The 19,807-nt window shown below is 39.1% G+C and overlaps 1 protein-coding gene across 1 annotated transcript in view; it reads right to left on the bottom strand.

Moving 5' to 3' along the window:
* ADGRV1 (adhesion G protein-coupled receptor V1) overlaps positions 1-19,807 on the bottom strand; it is a 295,225-nt gene that overhangs the window by 51,809 nt on the left and 223,609 nt on the right. The window contains exon 88 of the mRNA XM_059834045.1: positions 11,190-11,347. Within this exon, the coding sequence (XP_059690028.1) occupies positions 11,190-11,347 (158 nt within the window). The remainder of the gene's footprint in view (positions 1-11,189; positions 11,348-19,807) is intronic.

Genomic DNA, 19,807 nt, shown 5'->3' with positions numbered 1-19,807 from the left:
TAAGCAGGTTGCAGCAGCTTACTGAGGTCCACGAAGAAGTTTACCACCACAGGGCTGTGGTCCAGTCAGCCTCTGCATGACTTCAGAAAAGAGAACTGCAACGGTTGTCACATCTATGTGCCTGAAAGGACTAGAATAATGGTGAGAAATACTAAATTTCGCCACACAGGAGGAGACTGCCTAAAATTTATTCATAGCTGGGGCCTGGAATAGATTCTGTCAGTTGAATAGTTCTGGTTCAGACACTGCAGAGAAAGAAAAAAAGTGTAAAGGAAAAATAATTTTCCAGTGTCAAATGCATTCTGTACAGTAATTCCCTTCATATGCAGGATACACCTATTTTGGAAAGCATGGGAAGAAGATACCTGCCAACCTCTGCCCCTGCACCTGACAGCACTAAGAGCTGTGCAGCTTCTTGGTAGTCCAAGGCTGGGAGGACGAGGAGGAATGAAGAAGAAAAAGGTGGAAGCAGCTGTGAAGAGGAGCAAGAAGACAAAGAGGAGCTTTGCAGTGTTCCCCATCCTCTGTCACACCTTTGACGGTTCACCTAATGGCAAGTTGAAGCTTGAGGTAGATTCGTATATGTCATTGCAATTTCACCTAATGATGGGACAGTTCACATGGCTAACCTCTCTCGTGCCTGTGTAGTGCGTATTGACTACAAAAGAATAATTTGATGGTGCCTGCCACAACCTATTTTACCATGGAGGGAAGCAGCAGTGGAAATCCTCATGCTCAATTTCAGTGAACTGCCCATGGTGGATAGTAAAGGGTGCTTTAAAAATGCCTTCTTGCTATATATCTTATATGCCACAGTTAGGAAGCACTTGCGCAAAGAGAAAACCTGGCATCTGAATGAACCAACAACTTGCTTGAACAAAAGTATCATAACAGAAATAAGTGATAAGACCTATGAAGTGAAGATAAGCTCATTGCTATGGAGAAAATCTGTGGCACCACGAGAAAAAGAAACTGAAAAGAACTAGAAAAACCACACACTGCTTTTATGGATCACCATCACTGGAACTCTCTTCAGGATACCAGGATTAGTCCCTTCAGAACACCATGTTCAGTCAAGCAGGTGGGGTTTGATGATGTTTTTGTAATTGGTATCCAGAAAAAAGAGTAACTTCCCAGTTTGAATTAGATTATCTATTTCAGAAGATAATACATTATCTTCTTTCTTGAATAGACATGTAATTCAAAAGAAAACAAACTTCAGATTCTGAAATTGCCAATTTTATGTTTCTTCTGCCTGTAGAGTTAGAACTACTCCTTAACTTTATATATCCAGTCTGTTTCATTACAAAAATATCAGGTAACCTACCTGAAGATTTTCTTCTTTCCTTCCAAACCTGATGTTATGGACAAAATTTTACAGGACAACAAGTCTGAGCAGTGAAAAATGTTAAATCAAACAGAAGTTAATAAACAATATTAAAGCTCTAAGTGTAATGCTGAGTATGTCTTTCCAGCAACCATCTAGATGATTTAACTATGGAAAATAAAGAATGCACTATGCTTCCATAATGTATCCAAATGTTTGTATTCTCACTGCTGTGTTGGCCTGAAGTGTTTAATTTTTTTCTAAAAATAGAAAAGTCAATAATAGAATGAATTAAATCATACGGCTTTAATGATAGTCTGAGTTTACCTATAAATATTTACTATGTGTCTTCCCCTTAGGTTGTTAAACTGATAATGCAACTTTAATTACTTTTAATTGTTCTTGGCTAGACATGAAGACCTACTGCAAAACCTGAAAGATCTTTACAAACATTTTTTCCTAGACAATTAGGGAGATTGTATTGCTTCACAGAATTTCACCAATTTGTGGGAGACCTAAATTAGTAAAACATTCATAGACTATTGCTTAAGAAGTCATGGGTTAAACTTAGCAACAGATCTATCAAAATGCCACAAACCCGATTTTTTTTAAAAATAAGCTTGAGTAACAGTGTTCCAAATCCTGCTGGCTCTGTTTTCAATTGCTTTTGACAACTGCTGTAGAAAAGGAGTTTGGTAACAGGATTTTGTGGCCAAAATAAAAAAGTTAACAAAGCTCCTCATAGAGTTCAAAGGAGCAAATAACACCACCACCACCATGCAATCAGCGACTCATGACAAAACCTCTGATTCCAGATTGGGAAAGTTGAAGATGTGCAGAATTTAACAGTAGCTGATACTGAAGATCAGAAAGCTGGTAAGTACATGTCCATGAAATCCAACTGGACAAAATGTTCATCAATAATTTGTAAAAACAGGAAGCAGCAAACCTGTTAAAGTATTATTTTTGGTTCATTTGTATTTTTTGATCTGCTGCTTCTTGTGGCAAGGAAGAGTTTGAAATTGAAGAATACCTCCTAAAAGACAAGCACACCTCCCATTAAGCATAAAGACTACATCACTACTACAAAATCATAGAAGATTGGCCTCTCTCACCTTCCCACTAAATCTCAGTTTTTCAGCAAACTTTCTCATACATCTTTAAGACACTTTATGGTATAATGAAATGAAAGACCAGGCATCTTATTATAGCTTATGCTATTGCTGTTATGCAGGGAACATGGCAAATCCCAGAATAACAGCAAATCAAAGTAGACAGACAAATTTGAACCTACTTATCTCCAGATAATAAAATTATTTAGAAGTATTATGCAAAATATTAAATGAGAGCTAAATTCACAACTGTACAGGCATAAATCATGCAAATTAACTTTCTTCTGCAGATTTCTTTAAAGGAAGAAAACTCATTTGGGCATGTGAAGCACAGTGCAAACATTCTAAATTACATGAATACAGATGATGCATTTAAGTTATTATCTTATTCAGATCTTTGTTCTTTATTTCAGCTTGTAATTATGCCTGTGCATTTTCTCTTAACTGTATTTGTAAAAATCTTGGAGGCAAAGATTTGTTTTTCTCCTAATTACAGAAAAGAAAAGCTCCTGGAGCACAATGAGGACTAAAATATTACGTCTAATGTATGACTGTGATGCACTGTGAATACTGTATATATCTCTTAGTTCAGAGGTAGCCAACATCTGGTTCTTGATTTCTACATGCATACTGTCTTCTCAAGATGAAAGCACTCCTGCAATTCACTGTTCCTTCGATTCGCTTAGATACATGATATGTATCTTATAATTTGAGATAAAGATTTTAGCATATAGCTCACACGATAAAAGACATGTAACTACAGGTTCAGATATACATTCTCACTTAGAATCAAAAGCCCTGTCGTCAGCATCATTTCCACAGAAGCATGGTTGGAATGTCCTGCACTTGCATTTTGTATGGTTTATTTGTTTGTTGAGAAGATCAGATGCTAGTAGATATAGCTGGACAATCCCACATGTTCTGTCATGGTCAGGAATAGCATACTACTAAGACAATAAATATACTAAAGAAATTTATATGAAGGAACATGAAAGAAGGTAGTTAAAGATTTACAGGTAAATATTTAAGGCTTTCTTCATGAAGTTCTATTTTGGCAACATAAAGTTTTAATCTTTAAATTCATTCTGTCACATTTACAATAATGATATCTGAATCAGGTAAGTTCTACTGCATATTTCAGTGTAGGGTACAAAACTTATGCCACTACATGTTCATGTTGTTCAATAAATGGAGGTCATCTATTCACAAAGGTATTACCAGAAAAAAATGCAGGTGATTTTTCAATTCAAATTTTTCTGTTATATTTTCAAAACTTTTTGTGAAATTATGAAAGCTTAGCAAACAGTTGGAAAATAAAATTATGTATATTGGATTGCTGTCTTATTCCTCTCCAATTCCTATATTTGCATATTAGGACTGTTAAGAAAAAACAATCATCTCTTATATAGGCCTAATTCAACCTCCTGTTATTTTAGCCAAGTACAACCATCCTGCTTTATAACACCTGATTTCCTTCAAAAGCAGTCTTTCTTATTGCAAACTTAAATATTAGCTCACCCAGAGGCTGTTTATCTATTGCACACTTCTGACTTGGCTCCTGTCAAGGCTAACTTTTGAGAAGTTAGTTTCTATATATAGCAGAATAATCAGTCAACAGAATATGTTTGCTGAAAGGCTGGCAAACTGAATCAGTTCAAACTGAAGTCTCTTTTCTAGCAAACTCAATGCATGTCTTTGAAAGAGTATACTAGGAGTAGAGTCAACACTCTTTGTAAATCAGCTTTCACATTATTTTCCAACACTGTCTTTTGAGGACGAAGAGCTGCCTGCTCTCAGAGATAATTAATTCTTGACCCTCCCTTTGCCCTTTCTTCCAGCCTTCTACTGTTGAGGAAATTTCCCTGACCTAAGCAAGTGTATTGGATTTGCATGGCAAGGTCTTGGTAGCGGGGGGGGGGGGGCGCTACAGGGGTGGCTTCTGTGAGAAGCTGCGAGAAGCTTCCCCATGTCCCATCGAGCCAATGCCATTTGGCTCCAAGACGGACACACCGCTGGCCAACGATGAGCCCATAAGCGACGGTGGTAGCGCCTCTGGGATATTTAAGAAGGGGGAAAAACAACTGCATAACAGCAGCCGGAGAAGAGAGGAGTGAGAATGTGTGAGAGAAACAGCCCTGCAGACAGCCAGGTCAGTGAAGAAGGAGGGGAGGAGGTGCTCCAGGCGCCGGAGCAGAGGTTCCCCGGCAGCCCCTGGTGAAGACCACGGTGAGGCTGTGCCCTGCAGCCATGGGGGTCCACGGTGGAGCAGATATCCACCTGCAGCCCATGGAGGACCCCACACCGGAGCAGGGGGATGCCCGAAGGAGGCTGTGACCCCATAGGAAGCCCATGCTGGAGCAGGCTCCTGGCAGGACCTGTGGACCCGTGGACCCGTGGAGAGAAGCCCACACTGGAGCAGGTTTGCTGGCAGGACTTGTGACCCCATGGGGGACCCACGTTGGAGGAGTCTGTTCCTGAAGGACTGCACCTGTGGAAAGGACCCATGCTGGAGCAGTTCGTGAAGAACTGCAACCTATGGGAAGGACCCACTCTAGATAAGTTCGTGAAGAACTGTTTCCCATAGGAGGAACCCCACACTGGAGCAGGGGAAGAGTGTGAGGAGGAAGGAGTGGCAGAGACAACGTGTGATGAACTGACCACAATCCCCATTCTCTGTCCCCCTGCGCCGCTCAGGGGGAGGAGGTAGAGGAAATGGCGAGTGAAGTCGAGACCAGGAAAGAAGGGAGGGGTGGGGGGAAGGTGTTTTAAGATTTGGTTTTATTTCTCATTATCCTACTCTGATTTTGACTGGTAATAAATTAAAAAATTAGTTTAATTCACTCCCCAAGTGAAGTCTGTTTTGCCCGTGACGGTAATGGTGAAGGATCTCCCTGTCCTTATCTCAACCTATGAGCCTTTCGCTATATTTTCTCTCCCCTGTCCAGCTGAAGAGGGGGAGTGATAGAGCAGCTTTGGTGGGCACCTGGCATCCAGCCAGGGTCAACCCACCACAGCAAGCTATATCAATCACCATGTAAAACAATACAACTAGTAACAGAGAAATTCTGGAGCAGGAAAAAGAACATGAGAGGGCAACCTCACGTATTTGGTGCTCCAGACAGGGCAATGAGCAGGACTGGATTTGGCAAATCTATTTATTTGTGTTTATTTTCCACTACAACCTTATTTTAATCATATTCTTTTACAGTGATATCCCAGGCATAAGAAAAGAGTACGATAAGTTGATGTTTCCTTGAAAGCCTGGAAACTACCAGAGCAGGGTATAAGAGATGTGTCTCTACTGAAGAGTATCCAGGATAAATCTAGAGGACTAGGAAGACTATATGCATGACAGGAAAGGAGATACAACTAATAAATGAATATCTGTGTATAAATTTATGTTAAAAACCCCCATTATATCTTATAGTTTTCCAAGAAACTATTTAACTGTGTATAAACAAATCCTCTTTCAAGTTACCAAGGGGCAAGTTTTTCTCTTAGCTATGTATAGTGAAACCCAGCATTGTTATTCTGCTTTTAGTAACAAAAATACGTGGGAGTCCTCTTCAGTGTGGGTAACAACAAACTCTCTGCTCCTACAGACAGAACAAAATAGTAAAACACAGTACTGCTACCTAAGTTCAGGATGTTTTACTACAGCAGACAGAATTTATTCTAATAGCCATAGAAGATTAATCTGGTGGCCCTCTACGATGGAGTGACTGCATTAGTAGATAAGGGAAGACCAACTGATGTCATCTATCTTAACTTCTGTAAGGCCTTTGACATGATCCCATACAACACCCTTGTCTCTAAATTGGAGATATGTGTTTGATGGATGGACTACTTCATGGATAAGGAATTGGTTGGATGGTCACATCCAAAGAATTGCAGTCAATGGCTCAGTGTCCAAATACAGATCAGTAACAAGTGGTGTCCTTCACTGTCCTTCCATACTGGGACCAGTACTGTTCAATATCTTTATTAATGACATAGACAGTGGGATTGAGTGCACCCTCAGCAAGTTTGTGGATGATACCAAGCTGAGTGGTGTAGCTGATATGCTTGAGGGAGGGGATGCCATCCAGAGGGACCTTGACAGCCTGGAGAAGTGGGCTCACGTCAGCTTCGTGAAATTCAGCAAGGCCAAGTGCAAGGCCCTGCACCTGGGATGGGGCAATCACCAGTATCAGTACAGGCTGGTAGATGAAGAATTGCGAGCAGCCCTGCAGAGAGGGACTTGGGGATACTGGCAGAGGAAAAGCTGGATGTGAGCTGGCAATGTGCGCTTGCAGCCCAGAAAGCCAACCGTATGCTGGGCTGCATCAAAAGAAGCATGGCCAGCAGGTTGAGGGAGGTGATGATAGCCCTCTACTCTGCTCTAATGAGACCCCACCTGGAGTACTGCATCCAGTTCTCGAGCCCTCAGCACAAGAAAGACATGGACCTGTTACAGTGGATCCAGAGGAGGCCACAAAAATGGTCAGAGGGATGGAACACCTATCCTGTGAAGAAAGGCTGAGAGAGTTGGGGTTGTTCACCCTGGAGAAGAGAAGGCTCCAGGGACACCTTAGTGTGGCCTTTCAATATTTAAAGAGGGTTTATAAAAAAGATGGAGAAAGACTTTTTATCATGGCCTATAGTGACAGGACAAGGGGCAATGGTTTTAAACTGAAAGAGGGTAGATTTAGAATGGATAAAAGCTAGGATTTTTTTACCATGAGGGTGGTAAGACATGGGAACAGGTTGTCCAGAGAAGCTGTGGATGTCCCATCTTCAGAAGTGTTCAAGGTCATGCTGGACAGGACTTTAAGCAATGTGAAAGGTGTTCCTGCCCATGGCAGGGGGGTTGGACTAGATGATCTTTAAAGGTCCCTTCCAACCCAAACCATTCTATGATTCTGTGATTCTGGATAGTTCAAGATGAACCTTCGTTGCAAGGTAAGCTTCAGAGTACTCCAACAATAGGAGAAAAGAGAGTAAGAAAAAATTTTGACTCATTTTTTAACTTAGCCTCTTGTATACTCAATTTATTTTAAAAAAAAACAGTATACACTACAAACGAGGATGAACTCCACTGTTTCTATTCCTATTAAATTTCTATTAAAGTTAGTAATAGCCTTCCTCAAGTAGAAATCACAAATATGGAACTTCATAATTACCAGCTATAGTTTAAAAGGCTTTTCCTACAATCTATGAAATGACCAAATCCTTTCAGATCTGTGTATGCACCCCCTTTTTCTAATTTATGGCAATATGCAAGCCACTGACCTTGCTATTTTATTTTTACTGACAACATTCAGTAATGTTTTGCATGAATGATTGCAGAATCCACATGGGGTCATCCGTATCATGCTGCGATTTTAACTATCATCTTCTAACTGAATGACTCCCAGAAAGGCAATAAACAGTACCAGTTCAAATATTCACATGCAAATAGGTGTTTGTATGAATATCTATGTATCAATGATAATTACATGCCTATATATGCCACTTTTTCCTTTCTGCAATACTCCTTGCTCTCTAGAATTTAAATGAACACGTTTCCACAATTACTAGTAAAAGCGTATTTAAAAAATATTTTTCTCTATGTTTACAGCATTCTACATTTGATATGTCAGAACTGTTTACGCTGTCGTTCACCTGGAATTTTATTCTCTTTCTAGAAAAGGTAACTAATGGAGAGCAGACAGTTTTCCAAAGCTGTGCTTTTTTTTAGCTTTTTTTTCATTACTTACTGCACTGTTCAGAGTGGGGAAGTTTGGGTACTGAACCTCAGGCTGGAGGCTGGGAAAGGTTTTCTTTTTTTCCATAGGAATTCATTGTTGTGCGTGACTGAACAAGGAGTAAATCAGTATGGGGATGACAGCCAGAGACAAGTTAGAGTAAGACACTACACATAGACAACTGTTGCTTCGTAGCTCCACCTTTCCTCTAGTTTTGGATGAAACAGAGGGAAACGCTGGCATATTCATTGCCGTAACAAAACAGCAAAATAATGGGGGCCCGTGCAACTTAAGGAAGCAATATTGCCAAGAGACCCCTACCCCACAGGATCTTGTAAGTCGCACTGAAGCCAGAACATGGTGCGGGTGTGATCAAGGACCCCCTCTCTGTTGCAGAAGCAAGATATTATCACTCAGCTGATTGCAGGCAACTTTGCCATTGTGAAAATCTGTGCTTCCCACAGCGTCCTCTGTGGCGGTTGCAATAACAGCACGGAAGCAGGAACAGGTCCCGCTGAGTTTGTAAGAACATAGAGTCAGTGGGGTGACCTTCTCCAAAGAGTAGGTCGTATGTTAAGATTCAAAATTTAAAAGTGGTAATAGGTCTTACCACTGCAAACTGCCTTTGAATATGTCTTTCAAAGCACAATATACCCATAAAACATTAAAAATAATGCAAATATTCTAACACCATCTCAAATTTCAGGAGAGAAATATTCAGTCAGAAAGTCAGAGGCCTTTTTTTAACAGTTAGTACCACGTTATGTAGTTATAGGCAATGTTACAAACTACAGAAATCACCAGCCTTTTTTTTCTGGAAGCTTACACTATAAATACAGCTACACAGAGAGCCCTTATACAACTACAGGCACTGTAAACCTCACCAGGCAGCTTTTTTAATTCTCTGTGCTGGTTTTAGCTGGGATACAGTTAATTTTCTTCCTAGTAGCTAGTATGGGGCCATGTTTTGGATCTGTTTTAGTTACTGCTGAGCAGGGCTTGCACAGAGTCAAAGCCTTTTCTGCTCCTCACACCACCCCACCAGCAAGTGGGCTGGGGGTGCACGGGAAGTTGGGAGGGAACACAGCTGGGACAGCTGACCCCGACTGACCCAAGGGATATCCCATACCATATGACGTCATGCTCAGTATATAAACTCCAACTCTATTATAACCAGTATATAAACCCCAAATGTCCAACTTGCTCTCACCCACATTGCACGAGGTACCTTCATTTGTGCTTGCAAAAGCCCTATGGTAGCAAAACACCAGTTTGCCATGAAAGCGCAGAAGTAGTAAAAGCCACAACCTGCTTTAAAAAAATCTCACTGTTATTGACGTTTTATTGAATGCCTCTCTTCCTGATTTTTTTTTTCTTTTCTTCCAAGACCTCAGCATTCTGTATACCATTTTCTGGACTCTATTGGAGGAAAAAACCACCCTGAATCCTATGTTAAATCAAACAAAGTTTTGTTTCAACCCTATTATTTAATGTCTTTATGTCATGTAGATATAACTCTTATTAATACTTTCTGCCATTTTGCATTCCAACTTTATTTATGGTATTGTTTCAGTATACAGTATTTTCTCCCTTTGGTTTAACTCCTCTGAGACAAGCCTTAGCTTTTAACATATGAATATGGATTCTCCATCCTTATAAAGAAGTTATTTATAAATAAATAAACTGTTATTCAAGACTGAATAAGGAGCCACCTTTGTGACTGCTCCAGGCAGTCACTTTTATATCACAAAGAAATGAAAGAGTAAAGTGCAAGTAAGGTCTTGAGTATCAAGAGCTATATTTATCAAGCATTATCCAAATTCATATAGCTCTTAGTCATTTGTCACTAAGAAAGAAATTAATATTTGAAGAAATGTCCAGATAATAAATATTTAATATTTATTTTCATTTTCTCATAAAAGGAATAGATTTCTATAACACAAATATTCAAAAAAACCCTCAACCCTTCATTTCATAAGACAATTATTACTGCAAATTTGAGCATTTGAACAAGAGTGTTACTCTTTATAAAAGTGAACAGTTATGAGCACTGGACTACTTAATGGAATTTTTTAATAACCCACTGTCCGTTTTAAGTTCAAATGATATTTATCTAATGAATTGGGAAAAATGATTCAAGAATCTTTCGCAAGTTTATAAAATCTAACTGGCTTTATGCAGTCAGGGAGAAAATAGACACACTTCTATTAAAAATCTGTATATTTGCACATTTATAAAACTCAGATTTTTTTTCGGAAACACCATGAAAACAGAAGAAATATTCTAAGTTTCCTACAGAGAGAGTCCTATTATGGTATTGGTCTAAACTGCTGCAACTTTGTTTTGGGAACATTTTTGTACTTGAAATTCTTCTGACAGAGGAGACTGACCAATACTTCCTGTTTTGCACGAGTCAGATCTTTTCTTTCAAGCACGTTTCAGCTTCAAGTAGCACTAGGAAGTTTCAAAACAGAGGCATTAACTCCAAATACTCCAACATGCAGCTGGTGCGTGACTGTGCCACTGAAAATACTGCAAAACACGAGGGCGAGGAGCTGTACCCATTCCCTGGGGCCGAGCAGAGGAGCACAGTGTGGGTTCGTGCATCATCGCTGCCCCGTACCCCGGCAATCGCTGCTCCTGAGCAGCCCCAGCCGTCCCTGGGACAGGGCTGTTCAGTACCGCCAGCCAAAACCAGGCACAGGGACACAGTGCTCCAAGCAGGGTGGTGCTGTGTTTTACTGCTATTCTCTTTACTAGACTAGACATAACCAGAAATACAAATTTTTTCTTTTAGGTTTAGCTCATTTTTATCCTCATAAGACAGTTAAACTTCTGCATAACTTTCATCAGTAAAGTACTTTGACAGACTTCAAAGGGACAACTAGCACACTTAATCTTAAACAAGCGTATAGAAACCACATTGAACTGTGGTTTCTAGTGGGGTTTTCTGAACTGGAGAGAACAGTCAGTACCATTCTGAAAGTCCAATTTGTTTGTGTAGGTGTAGCCCACGAATCATACCTGCAGCATTTGTTCTTCCTCTGAAAATATCGTCATACGCTTTCCATTGTGGGGTCACCTGGTAGGCGTGGATGAACACCACAAAAACCACTACCAAGCACATTAATGGCACCAGAGCAGCGGTGAAGAGAGCAGCGTAGGCGTTTGGAATGAAGCACCTGATGGAAAAAATGGAAAAAAATGCTGTTTGTAAATATAAGAGACACCTTGAACAGTCATGAGTGAATTTCAAAACCAAATGTTTTTGGGAAAGGATATGCTTTACAAACCACAAATCCTTTAACTGTATTCCAGAGTAACCTTGATAGGATGCATCAGTGTCTGTTGGTTCTTACCTCCTTCTCGTATCTTAAAGAATATAATATTTGCACCTTAAAAGTATGTATGTTATATTTTAGCCTAACCAATGTTGAAGAGATTTAAACTGTTGCAATGGAACAAATTACATTTTAACAAACTCCATGCATGCTATATTAATTTGATGAGATCACTCCTAGTCACCAAAGTCTAAAAGGGCATTATGCAATTTTCTATACTTAGCTTCTGAAACCACAAATTTAATTTTGAGAAATATATTTTTAAAATAAATAAACAAGTCTTCGAGGCTATTATAACTTAATAACTTAAATAACTATTCCTCCTCAAGTTGTTGGAAATTATATATGTCATTTGCACACTGAAGCCAAATGCTCACTCCCTCCCATTTTTTTTAAATTGTCCTGTCTCTCCTTCCCCTTTCGATTTATTAAAGTTATAATTATTTATAAAGATGTGACAGAAGCATGAGCTATTCCTGAAAAAGAGTCAAATTATGCATACAAGACGATGACTTGAAGGATACGGAGATGATAGCTAAAGAGAGCTCTCGACAGTATGAGAGATCAGAGTTTTCTGTGAACTCCCTTGAGGTCAGTATGTGCTTTACAACCACTGACCTACTCTAGAGATGACGCACGCGGAGCAGCCCAAGGGACGGCTCGGGAGTCAGTATGTCTAGAGAGTATGTGGTCACTGCTATCCCTATTAAGAGGGTGTAACTTACCCAGCCCTTCTGTTTGTCAGGGCAGCTCTGCTAAATAAGCTTAGATTCAATGCTGGTATAATATACATCTGAGAAGAGCCTGGGTACATCTTTCACTGGTATACCTGGCATACCTTCTGCATTTGCTTAGGTGGACATCCGTACTCTGTCCAGCAAGTCCTGCAAGCCTCTGGGATTGCATTCCGTGTCAGCTCTTCCAGAGCATCAGTCAGGCACACTCAGTGAATCCCAAAATAATTTCCTCCAGAATCTACATACCTTCTACAATTGTCTTCAGAAGGTACAGGTTCAGTCAGAAACCCAGCTGAGATACTGATACAGAGACATAACTATCTGCTTTTAGTCACTTGAATATTGTTTCTCGTTTATTCACTTAGATATTGTTTCTTGTTTATTCTTTCTAAGACTCACTTACCAAGGCTGGCGCCTATAACGTCTGTTAAGGGTTAAGTTTATCAGGGACTGGTATTTCTCAAGAGCTACTTGCTGAACAAAGGGAGTGATAACAGGAGCTGCAAGGTTAGTCTGACCACAGAACCAACTAGGACTTGTTAAAAACTGCTGAAATCAACAAGTAAGAAGAGAGCATGCATAAAAGACTAACGTTCATCTAGAGGACAGAAGAGGAAGAGGAAGATAAGACCCCTGAAGAAGTAAAAGACCACCAGACCAGAGACAGATCTGAGCCTGCGCAGTTTCTGAATCAACTCCACCCCCAACTTATACATACGTATTATGAAACCCTATGTATATGTATGCTTTAGTGTAATAAATATCCGACTACTGTGCCGAAACAGTGTGCAAGCTTTGAGGAGAAATCCCCTTGCACCCGGTGTCACAATAAACCTGCCTGCTTTATAACTCTTTGTGAGTTGTGAAGTTTGTTTCCACGTGTCAATACAACCTGACAACATCACTGAGCAAGTACGTAAGCAACAGGGAAGACAGGAACTCTCTATTTCAATTAAAGGTGTTTGTTTCACAGAATCACAGAATGGTTGAGGTGGGAAGGGACTGCTGGAGGTCATCTTGTCCAACCCCCCTGCTCAAGACGCCCAGAGCCGGTTGCCCAGGTCTGTGTCTAGATGATTTTTTAATATCTCCAAGGATGGAGACTCCATGACCTCTCTGGGCAACCTGCACCAGTGCTCGGTCACCCTCATCATGAAAAAGTGTTTCCTGATGCTCAGATAGAGCCTCCTGTGCTTCAGTGTGTGCCCATGGCCTCTTGTCCCATCAGTGGGCACCGCCGAAACAACCACCGGGCTCCATCCTCTTTGCACCCTCCCTTCAGGTGTTTATATACATGGATAAGATCCCCCTGAGCCTTCTCTTCTCCAGGCTGAACGGTCCCAGCTCTCTCAGCCTTTCCTCATAGAAGAGATGCTCCAGTCCCTTACTCGTCTTGGTTGCCCTTCGCTAGACTTTGTACAGTCTGTCCATGTCTCTCTTGTACTTGGAAGCCCAGAACTGGACCCAGCGCTCCAGGTGTGACCTCACGAGTGCTGAGCAGAGGGGAAGGATCATCTCCCTTGATCTGCTGTCAACACGGTTGTTTCCTGGACACAACATCTGATCCATTTCATCCTCCTAATTTTTAACATTTATTAGGTATGAAAGTTATTTTTGTTCTCCAAAGGTATTCTTGAGTCGGCCCAATTAGCATCAGACATGAAGGTACATTGCCATAACCTATGCTGCTTTTAATGATAATACTGAAGCCAAGAATCTTTGCACAAGTATAGTCTTCTATAAAATAATTTTTATGTGCTGAAACCTGTAATTTTTTTCAATTTGATACATTTTTGTATTTCAGAGATCACGTATATTCTTAAAAAACTATCTGAACGTCTTGAATGTTTTCTGTGAACACTCCTTTATATTCAGTTAATGAAAACTGCATAAAAATGAAAACCCACAGAGATGGATGACTTATTACTAATAGCCTTAGGTACTTGATCTAAAAAAGACACTGAAAAGTTATGCAGACAAGAAATACATAAAGCAGTATTAACCTACAAAGCTTATTTTGGATTTTTTTCTTGAAGGCAATGGTGACCAATTTAACAATGACCACTACTTCCTGTAAGTTTTATTCACATATAGCAGTGTGATGATATATGCTGAAAGATATCTTTTGCGCTGGAAATCATATGGGATATCATTACAGGGACCAACTGAAAATATTTATTATGCTGGACACTAGGGGCACACATTTATTATTCCATTACCATGACACGTTTGTCACATGGAACTACTGTGGGTCTCATATTCCTAGCACTGGATGGGAATGGAAGAAAAATGTCCCAAAACATCAATTAAGTTGGTGTTCCAGAACACAACTATTCTGCAGAAAAAGGCCTAGAAAGACTGATGTTGAAACTGGAATGAACTACATAATTACAAACCTTGCTTGTTTAAAGAAGAGCATTATCTTCTGTAGTATAGCCTTCAAGCAACTTTTTTTTTTTTTTAAACAGGCACTAGACTTTGTAAAGTAAGTCCTTAATCCATGAAAGGCAGAGCCATTGTGCGTAATGAAGTTATTTTTGTATTTCTTTCTTGGGTGAGTAACGATAAGGTTTTTGGGTTGGTTTTTTCTGAATCTGAATAACAGAGAAAAAAAAAAATAGAGCTACCAGTTGAAATACATGCCTTGTGCAATGGGGACAAGAAAAAGCAAACACTGTTAGCTTCTTCAGAGACTGTCATTTTTTTACAAAGTTTCTGTAACTTCCTATTAACACTTTCTATTACCAAATGGTACTTTTTTTTTTCCCTGATTGTTTTGAGAAGTTTTGCTACCAGCTTACATCTCTTCGAGCATCAAAAAGACAGCTGTTTAGCTTTTGTCCCAAGCTGTCTCCACTCTTGCCCTTCTTGACTATTGTTATCTGATGGGAGCGTTCATCTTTGGTTATGTTTTGACCACTTTTTTCTGACCACTAACTTTGTTTGAACCCTGATTTTGTTTCGATTACTATAAATCTCTCTGGTAACCTCAACAGTAATATATTCCCATTGGTTGATTCTCTTTCACTACTTCTAGCTAAACTAATTTCTTTTCATTATCTTCAAGACTCCCTCTGGTAGCCTCCCAATCTCCTACTCCATTCATGATGCCACTTTTCCCATAAACAGCACTCTACTTCCATCTCAAATGTTTCTAACTTACACAATTTTTTTTTCAAACTTATGAGACAATTAAACACATTATCCAAAGCTCTGTGTAGGTCTGTATCTGCTATAATTCTACGAAAGAGGCTAGAAATAATTTTAGAAATAATTGTTTTTAGTACGTGTCTTCTCCAAGGTATAATTCCATACTAGTATGTAATGATTTGTTAATCATTTTAGAACTGAAAAAAAACCCAACAGAAACTATATTAGGGTTTTTTCCTTCAATATTAAGCAGTAAGACACTTACTTTACATATTTTTTGCCAGGACTAGAATGATGAGAAACAGCTTTAATATATAAGATTTTTTTTCTCTTGTGAGAACTACTGCAGATGTTCATTAAATCTAAATTGATACTTTTAAATACAACAAACACAGAGAGATTAGGACATACAAATTAACAGACAATATCATCTTCCCTTTGGAAAAGACGTAATCTCAGAAAATCATATATATTTAAATCAATTCATTGATTAAAATGACCTCACTTATTGGCCAGCCAGAATCAGGGCTTTACCTTCGTTTTGCTTTTTTTTCCCCTTCTAATCTATAAAAAGGGATTGCTAGGCTTGCTTTCTTCTCAAGGGGGTGAAGCATGTTTATCTGACCCTTTAAGTGTCTTTGTAAAGTCTTCTGTGATCACTTAAACCATAACATTTCCTAAAATCTGGAGAGCTATTCTGGCTACATAAGATATGGAAGGCCCTCTTTCATTTTTCTAATACTTTTAAAGGAAATAGAGAAAACAACTGACAAGACGTATACCGGAACTATTTGTTAGCACAATTACATAATTAATATTAAAAAAGGAAAAAGAAAAAAAAAAAACCCAAGCAACATTGCTAAGGAAGTAAGGAGTATTTAAAACATTCAGGAAGATACTCAATGAAAGGACCGACATATTTTGTTCCCTTCTAAGCAAGAAATATTTAAAATAGCTCAATGTGTTAAAGACAGTTTCATTCTGTTATTGCCATGTTTTGAATTCTAAGGACAATCTCCTTCATATGCATCTTGAAACCATGGGAAGTAAAGTTTGACAAAAAATTGGAAATGTTCTTATCTATCAAATACCAGGTGTTCTCATTTAGTTCTGTCAGCAGGCAGCTAACCTTTTGACTTTTACTTGTCATGTTACTTTCTCTCCAGAGTTAGACCTAATTATTATTATTACTATTGTCGTTGCTATTTTTAAAATTTTTTATTTATTTTAATTTTCATTATTATTATTTAATCCTGGCCACAAAGCTCTACAGCTCTTGAGCTTCTCCCTTGTTTTAAGCACGTCCTGTTGGCGGGCAGCCTGGCACAGAGAATAGGGAATTGTGGCACCATGTGAGTTTGCTCATATTGCGCATGTTACACCAGGAAAGTAAAAGGCAAAGGTCAGACACATGAATTTGCACGTATATTTGTATTTCGTCACCTTCATTTGGAGAAAGAAATCTGTGTACCTAAAATAACCTAAAAAAAGGCAAAGCTTGAATCCCTTATTCATGCTTTCTCAGCAAATTCTTCACAAAGTAGATGAGACAATGCTAAAAAAAATGAAAATTGGCAAGTTGGGTTATGATCTACATGCAATTCTAGATGTTCACACATTCTGGGATTTCTTAAAAAGCAACTTACTCTGTTCCAGATCTTGGCTTTGTTGTGGAAGAAGGCTACATTAAGTCTGAGTTGGTACTTCGTATTTCTTCTTAGAACATGCTCAACAACTTTCTACTCAGTGCAGAGCAGGCCAGACAATGGAAACGTTTTTTTGCAAATAACTACTTGCTAAAAAGTTGCTCATCTGACAAATTATCTGCAGCAGATTGTGCATGACTTGTATCTAAGCAACATACCAAGAACTAAAAAGTCTTTCTTTTATGAACTCATCCCAGATGATGATATTTATTATCTGCTTCTGATGTTGTGGGCAGCTTAGCAGTTTGATAATCAAACCTCTTTTGAAAACATTATAGGTTTTTAATAGGCAGAAGCTCTGGGCTGTTAATTTCAACACAGTTGTTAAGTATAACACTCTGAGAAGATCCCTCTCTTGCATTGCACCTCAGAATCACCAATAAACTCAATTCTCTGCTATATGTTTGTTTGCAATTTCAGCTGACAAATTGTTCCTGTGTGGGTCTACATCTAGTGCAATAATCCTTACAGGAATTTATGCTGCTCCCTCTGGTCCTTTCTTCCAGCTTTCTGCTTGTTTTGGAATACTGCTGTTCTTACATCAAACACCCTTCCACCTTTTGGCAGTGAGGTACAAACCCAAAGCAGTAAGTGTCTAGGTAATGCTGTAGTATTTTATTTCCCTTAGCACCAAGGTAGAGGCCCTGATCCATGGATACGTGACTTCACGCGATTCAGGATTGCTGACGTTTTATGCACACAGCCATCTACCACGATGGTAGAATCAATGCAGTGAATCAATGCAGAGCAGCTCATGAGCCACTGAGCTTTAAATCAGAGCATTTTAAAGCAAACCAGAAATAATGCTCATTTACTTTAAAACTGCATGGAGGAAAATGCCTGTTTTAGCAATTGTTTGAGACTGAATCAGTGGTGGGCATACGCTCAGAGCAGATAATCGTGTCAGCTTTTGCAGTGTCAAAGACTCCTGAATGCGACAAATTCTTAACCTGAACAGACTATACAGTTCCACTCTTCTTTGTTTTATATTGTAACATAGTCATTTTCCACAAATGCATTAAGCAACAAGATTAATGTTTGTACTGTATTTTGTTTTCCATTCCACTGACAGGGACAGACACATGTGGACAATTTTGTTATATGTGTTGTTTTTTTTAAAAAAAATGCTTATGTTTGTATGAACTGCTGTGAAGAAAACCAGCCAGAAAGGGTATGCCAAGCTTAAAATGGGTAACATTTGAGATGATAGTCACTAGTTCCTGAGGAAATTCAAGCCACACCAGAGAAATTTCTGTTTCTAGAGTAGATAAGATTCTAGAGATTATATAAACATTCACAGTGGTAAAGGCACGTGGGTTTCGACCCATAGTCTTCATTCCACTTCATGTAGTCTTCTAGACACACGAACAACAGACCGCACAACACCCTGAAAACACAGACTTAACATTTTTTAAAACTCAGTGGAAGACTAAATTAAAGATAGTGGCCCAATCTGATGTGCTTTATGGCTGCCTTGGGCGATGGAAGGTGGTGTAGCATTTATTAGGAGGTTTTTTTGAGCTTTACTGCACAGATAGGAAGTTTGCAACCCAGCCAAAAACCAGCTGCATTTATAACAGATGCCAGCTTGCTACCTAACACTGCAGCAAGTGTTGGCCTGTGATGGTATCGTGGACATAGCTATGGGATGGTTTAACATGAGTGAGAATTTGAAAATATTTTTTAAGTACCATCAGAAATGACTCACTGACCATGTGAACTTTTTACTAAAGGCAATTGTACCATGGCTGAGAAATAAAAAGCTTTTCTCTCCATAAAAAAGGTTTTTTCTATACCACACCCTACGTCATTACCGCCTGATGTCTGTGTAGCCTGATAAAGAACACACAGCCTTGCCAGGAAACCTGTTTCAGTGCTTCACAGCGCTTACTGCTACAGACCATTTGCCAGTGTTAAACTTAAATCTTTCTTGGTGCGGTGTACGCATGTTATGTCTTGGCATAGCCAACAAGGAAGTGGGAAACAGATTTTTCCCTTGTTTGCTGCAGCATTTCTTTACCTTCTTGTAAATTGCTACAATTTTCCCCTCCGGTCTTCTTTTAACCGAACAGTCCTAGATCTTTCAGCCATTCTGAGCATATTTTATCTTTAAGACCTTTGTCAGTCTCATTGAGTACACCACTTTGCTAATGTATTTCTTAAATTATGGGGTCCAGCACCTTTGATAGTATATCATCTCAGTGCATGACTACAGCAGAAGGACTTTATGTGTCCTTAAGACTAAGTTGCTTTATATATAGACAAATACCACCTTTTGTGCCGTAGCACAAAGTTGTTGACTCATGCTTGGTTTATCACCCACAATATGCACAAGGTCTTTTTGTGAAGAACTGGTAAGCAGCCAGTTATTCCCCACCCTATTTTTGCATAGCTAATTATTCTTGGCAAGATAAAATTCTTTCCACATGTCCCCACTGAATACCATACTACTTTTTCAGAACAGATCTCAGATGTCAATAACATTATGAATTATAACCAACATTCAATGTACTTCTTTCCCAGCTTTGTGCTGTGGTAAATTTGAATGGAAACTCCTTTATCCCAGGCTTGTATCATATGAGGCAAATGTAATATTTTCCAGTCCATTAGTAACCAAGGAAGATGTTGAACAATATTTGAAGGATAATTTAAAGCAATGATTCCTTGAGAAGTTTCATCTAAGAATTCTGAAAAATTTATCTGAGAAT

Source organism: Gavia stellata, chromosome Z, assembly GCF_030936135.1.
Source record: "Gavia stellata isolate bGavSte3 chromosome Z, bGavSte3.hap2, whole genome shotgun sequence".
Taxonomy (NCBI): Eukaryota; Metazoa; Chordata; class Aves; order Gaviiformes; family Gaviidae; genus Gavia; species Gavia stellata.
Note: the sequence above shows the minus strand (reverse complement) of the source record. Positions and strands in the feature narration are given on the sequence as shown.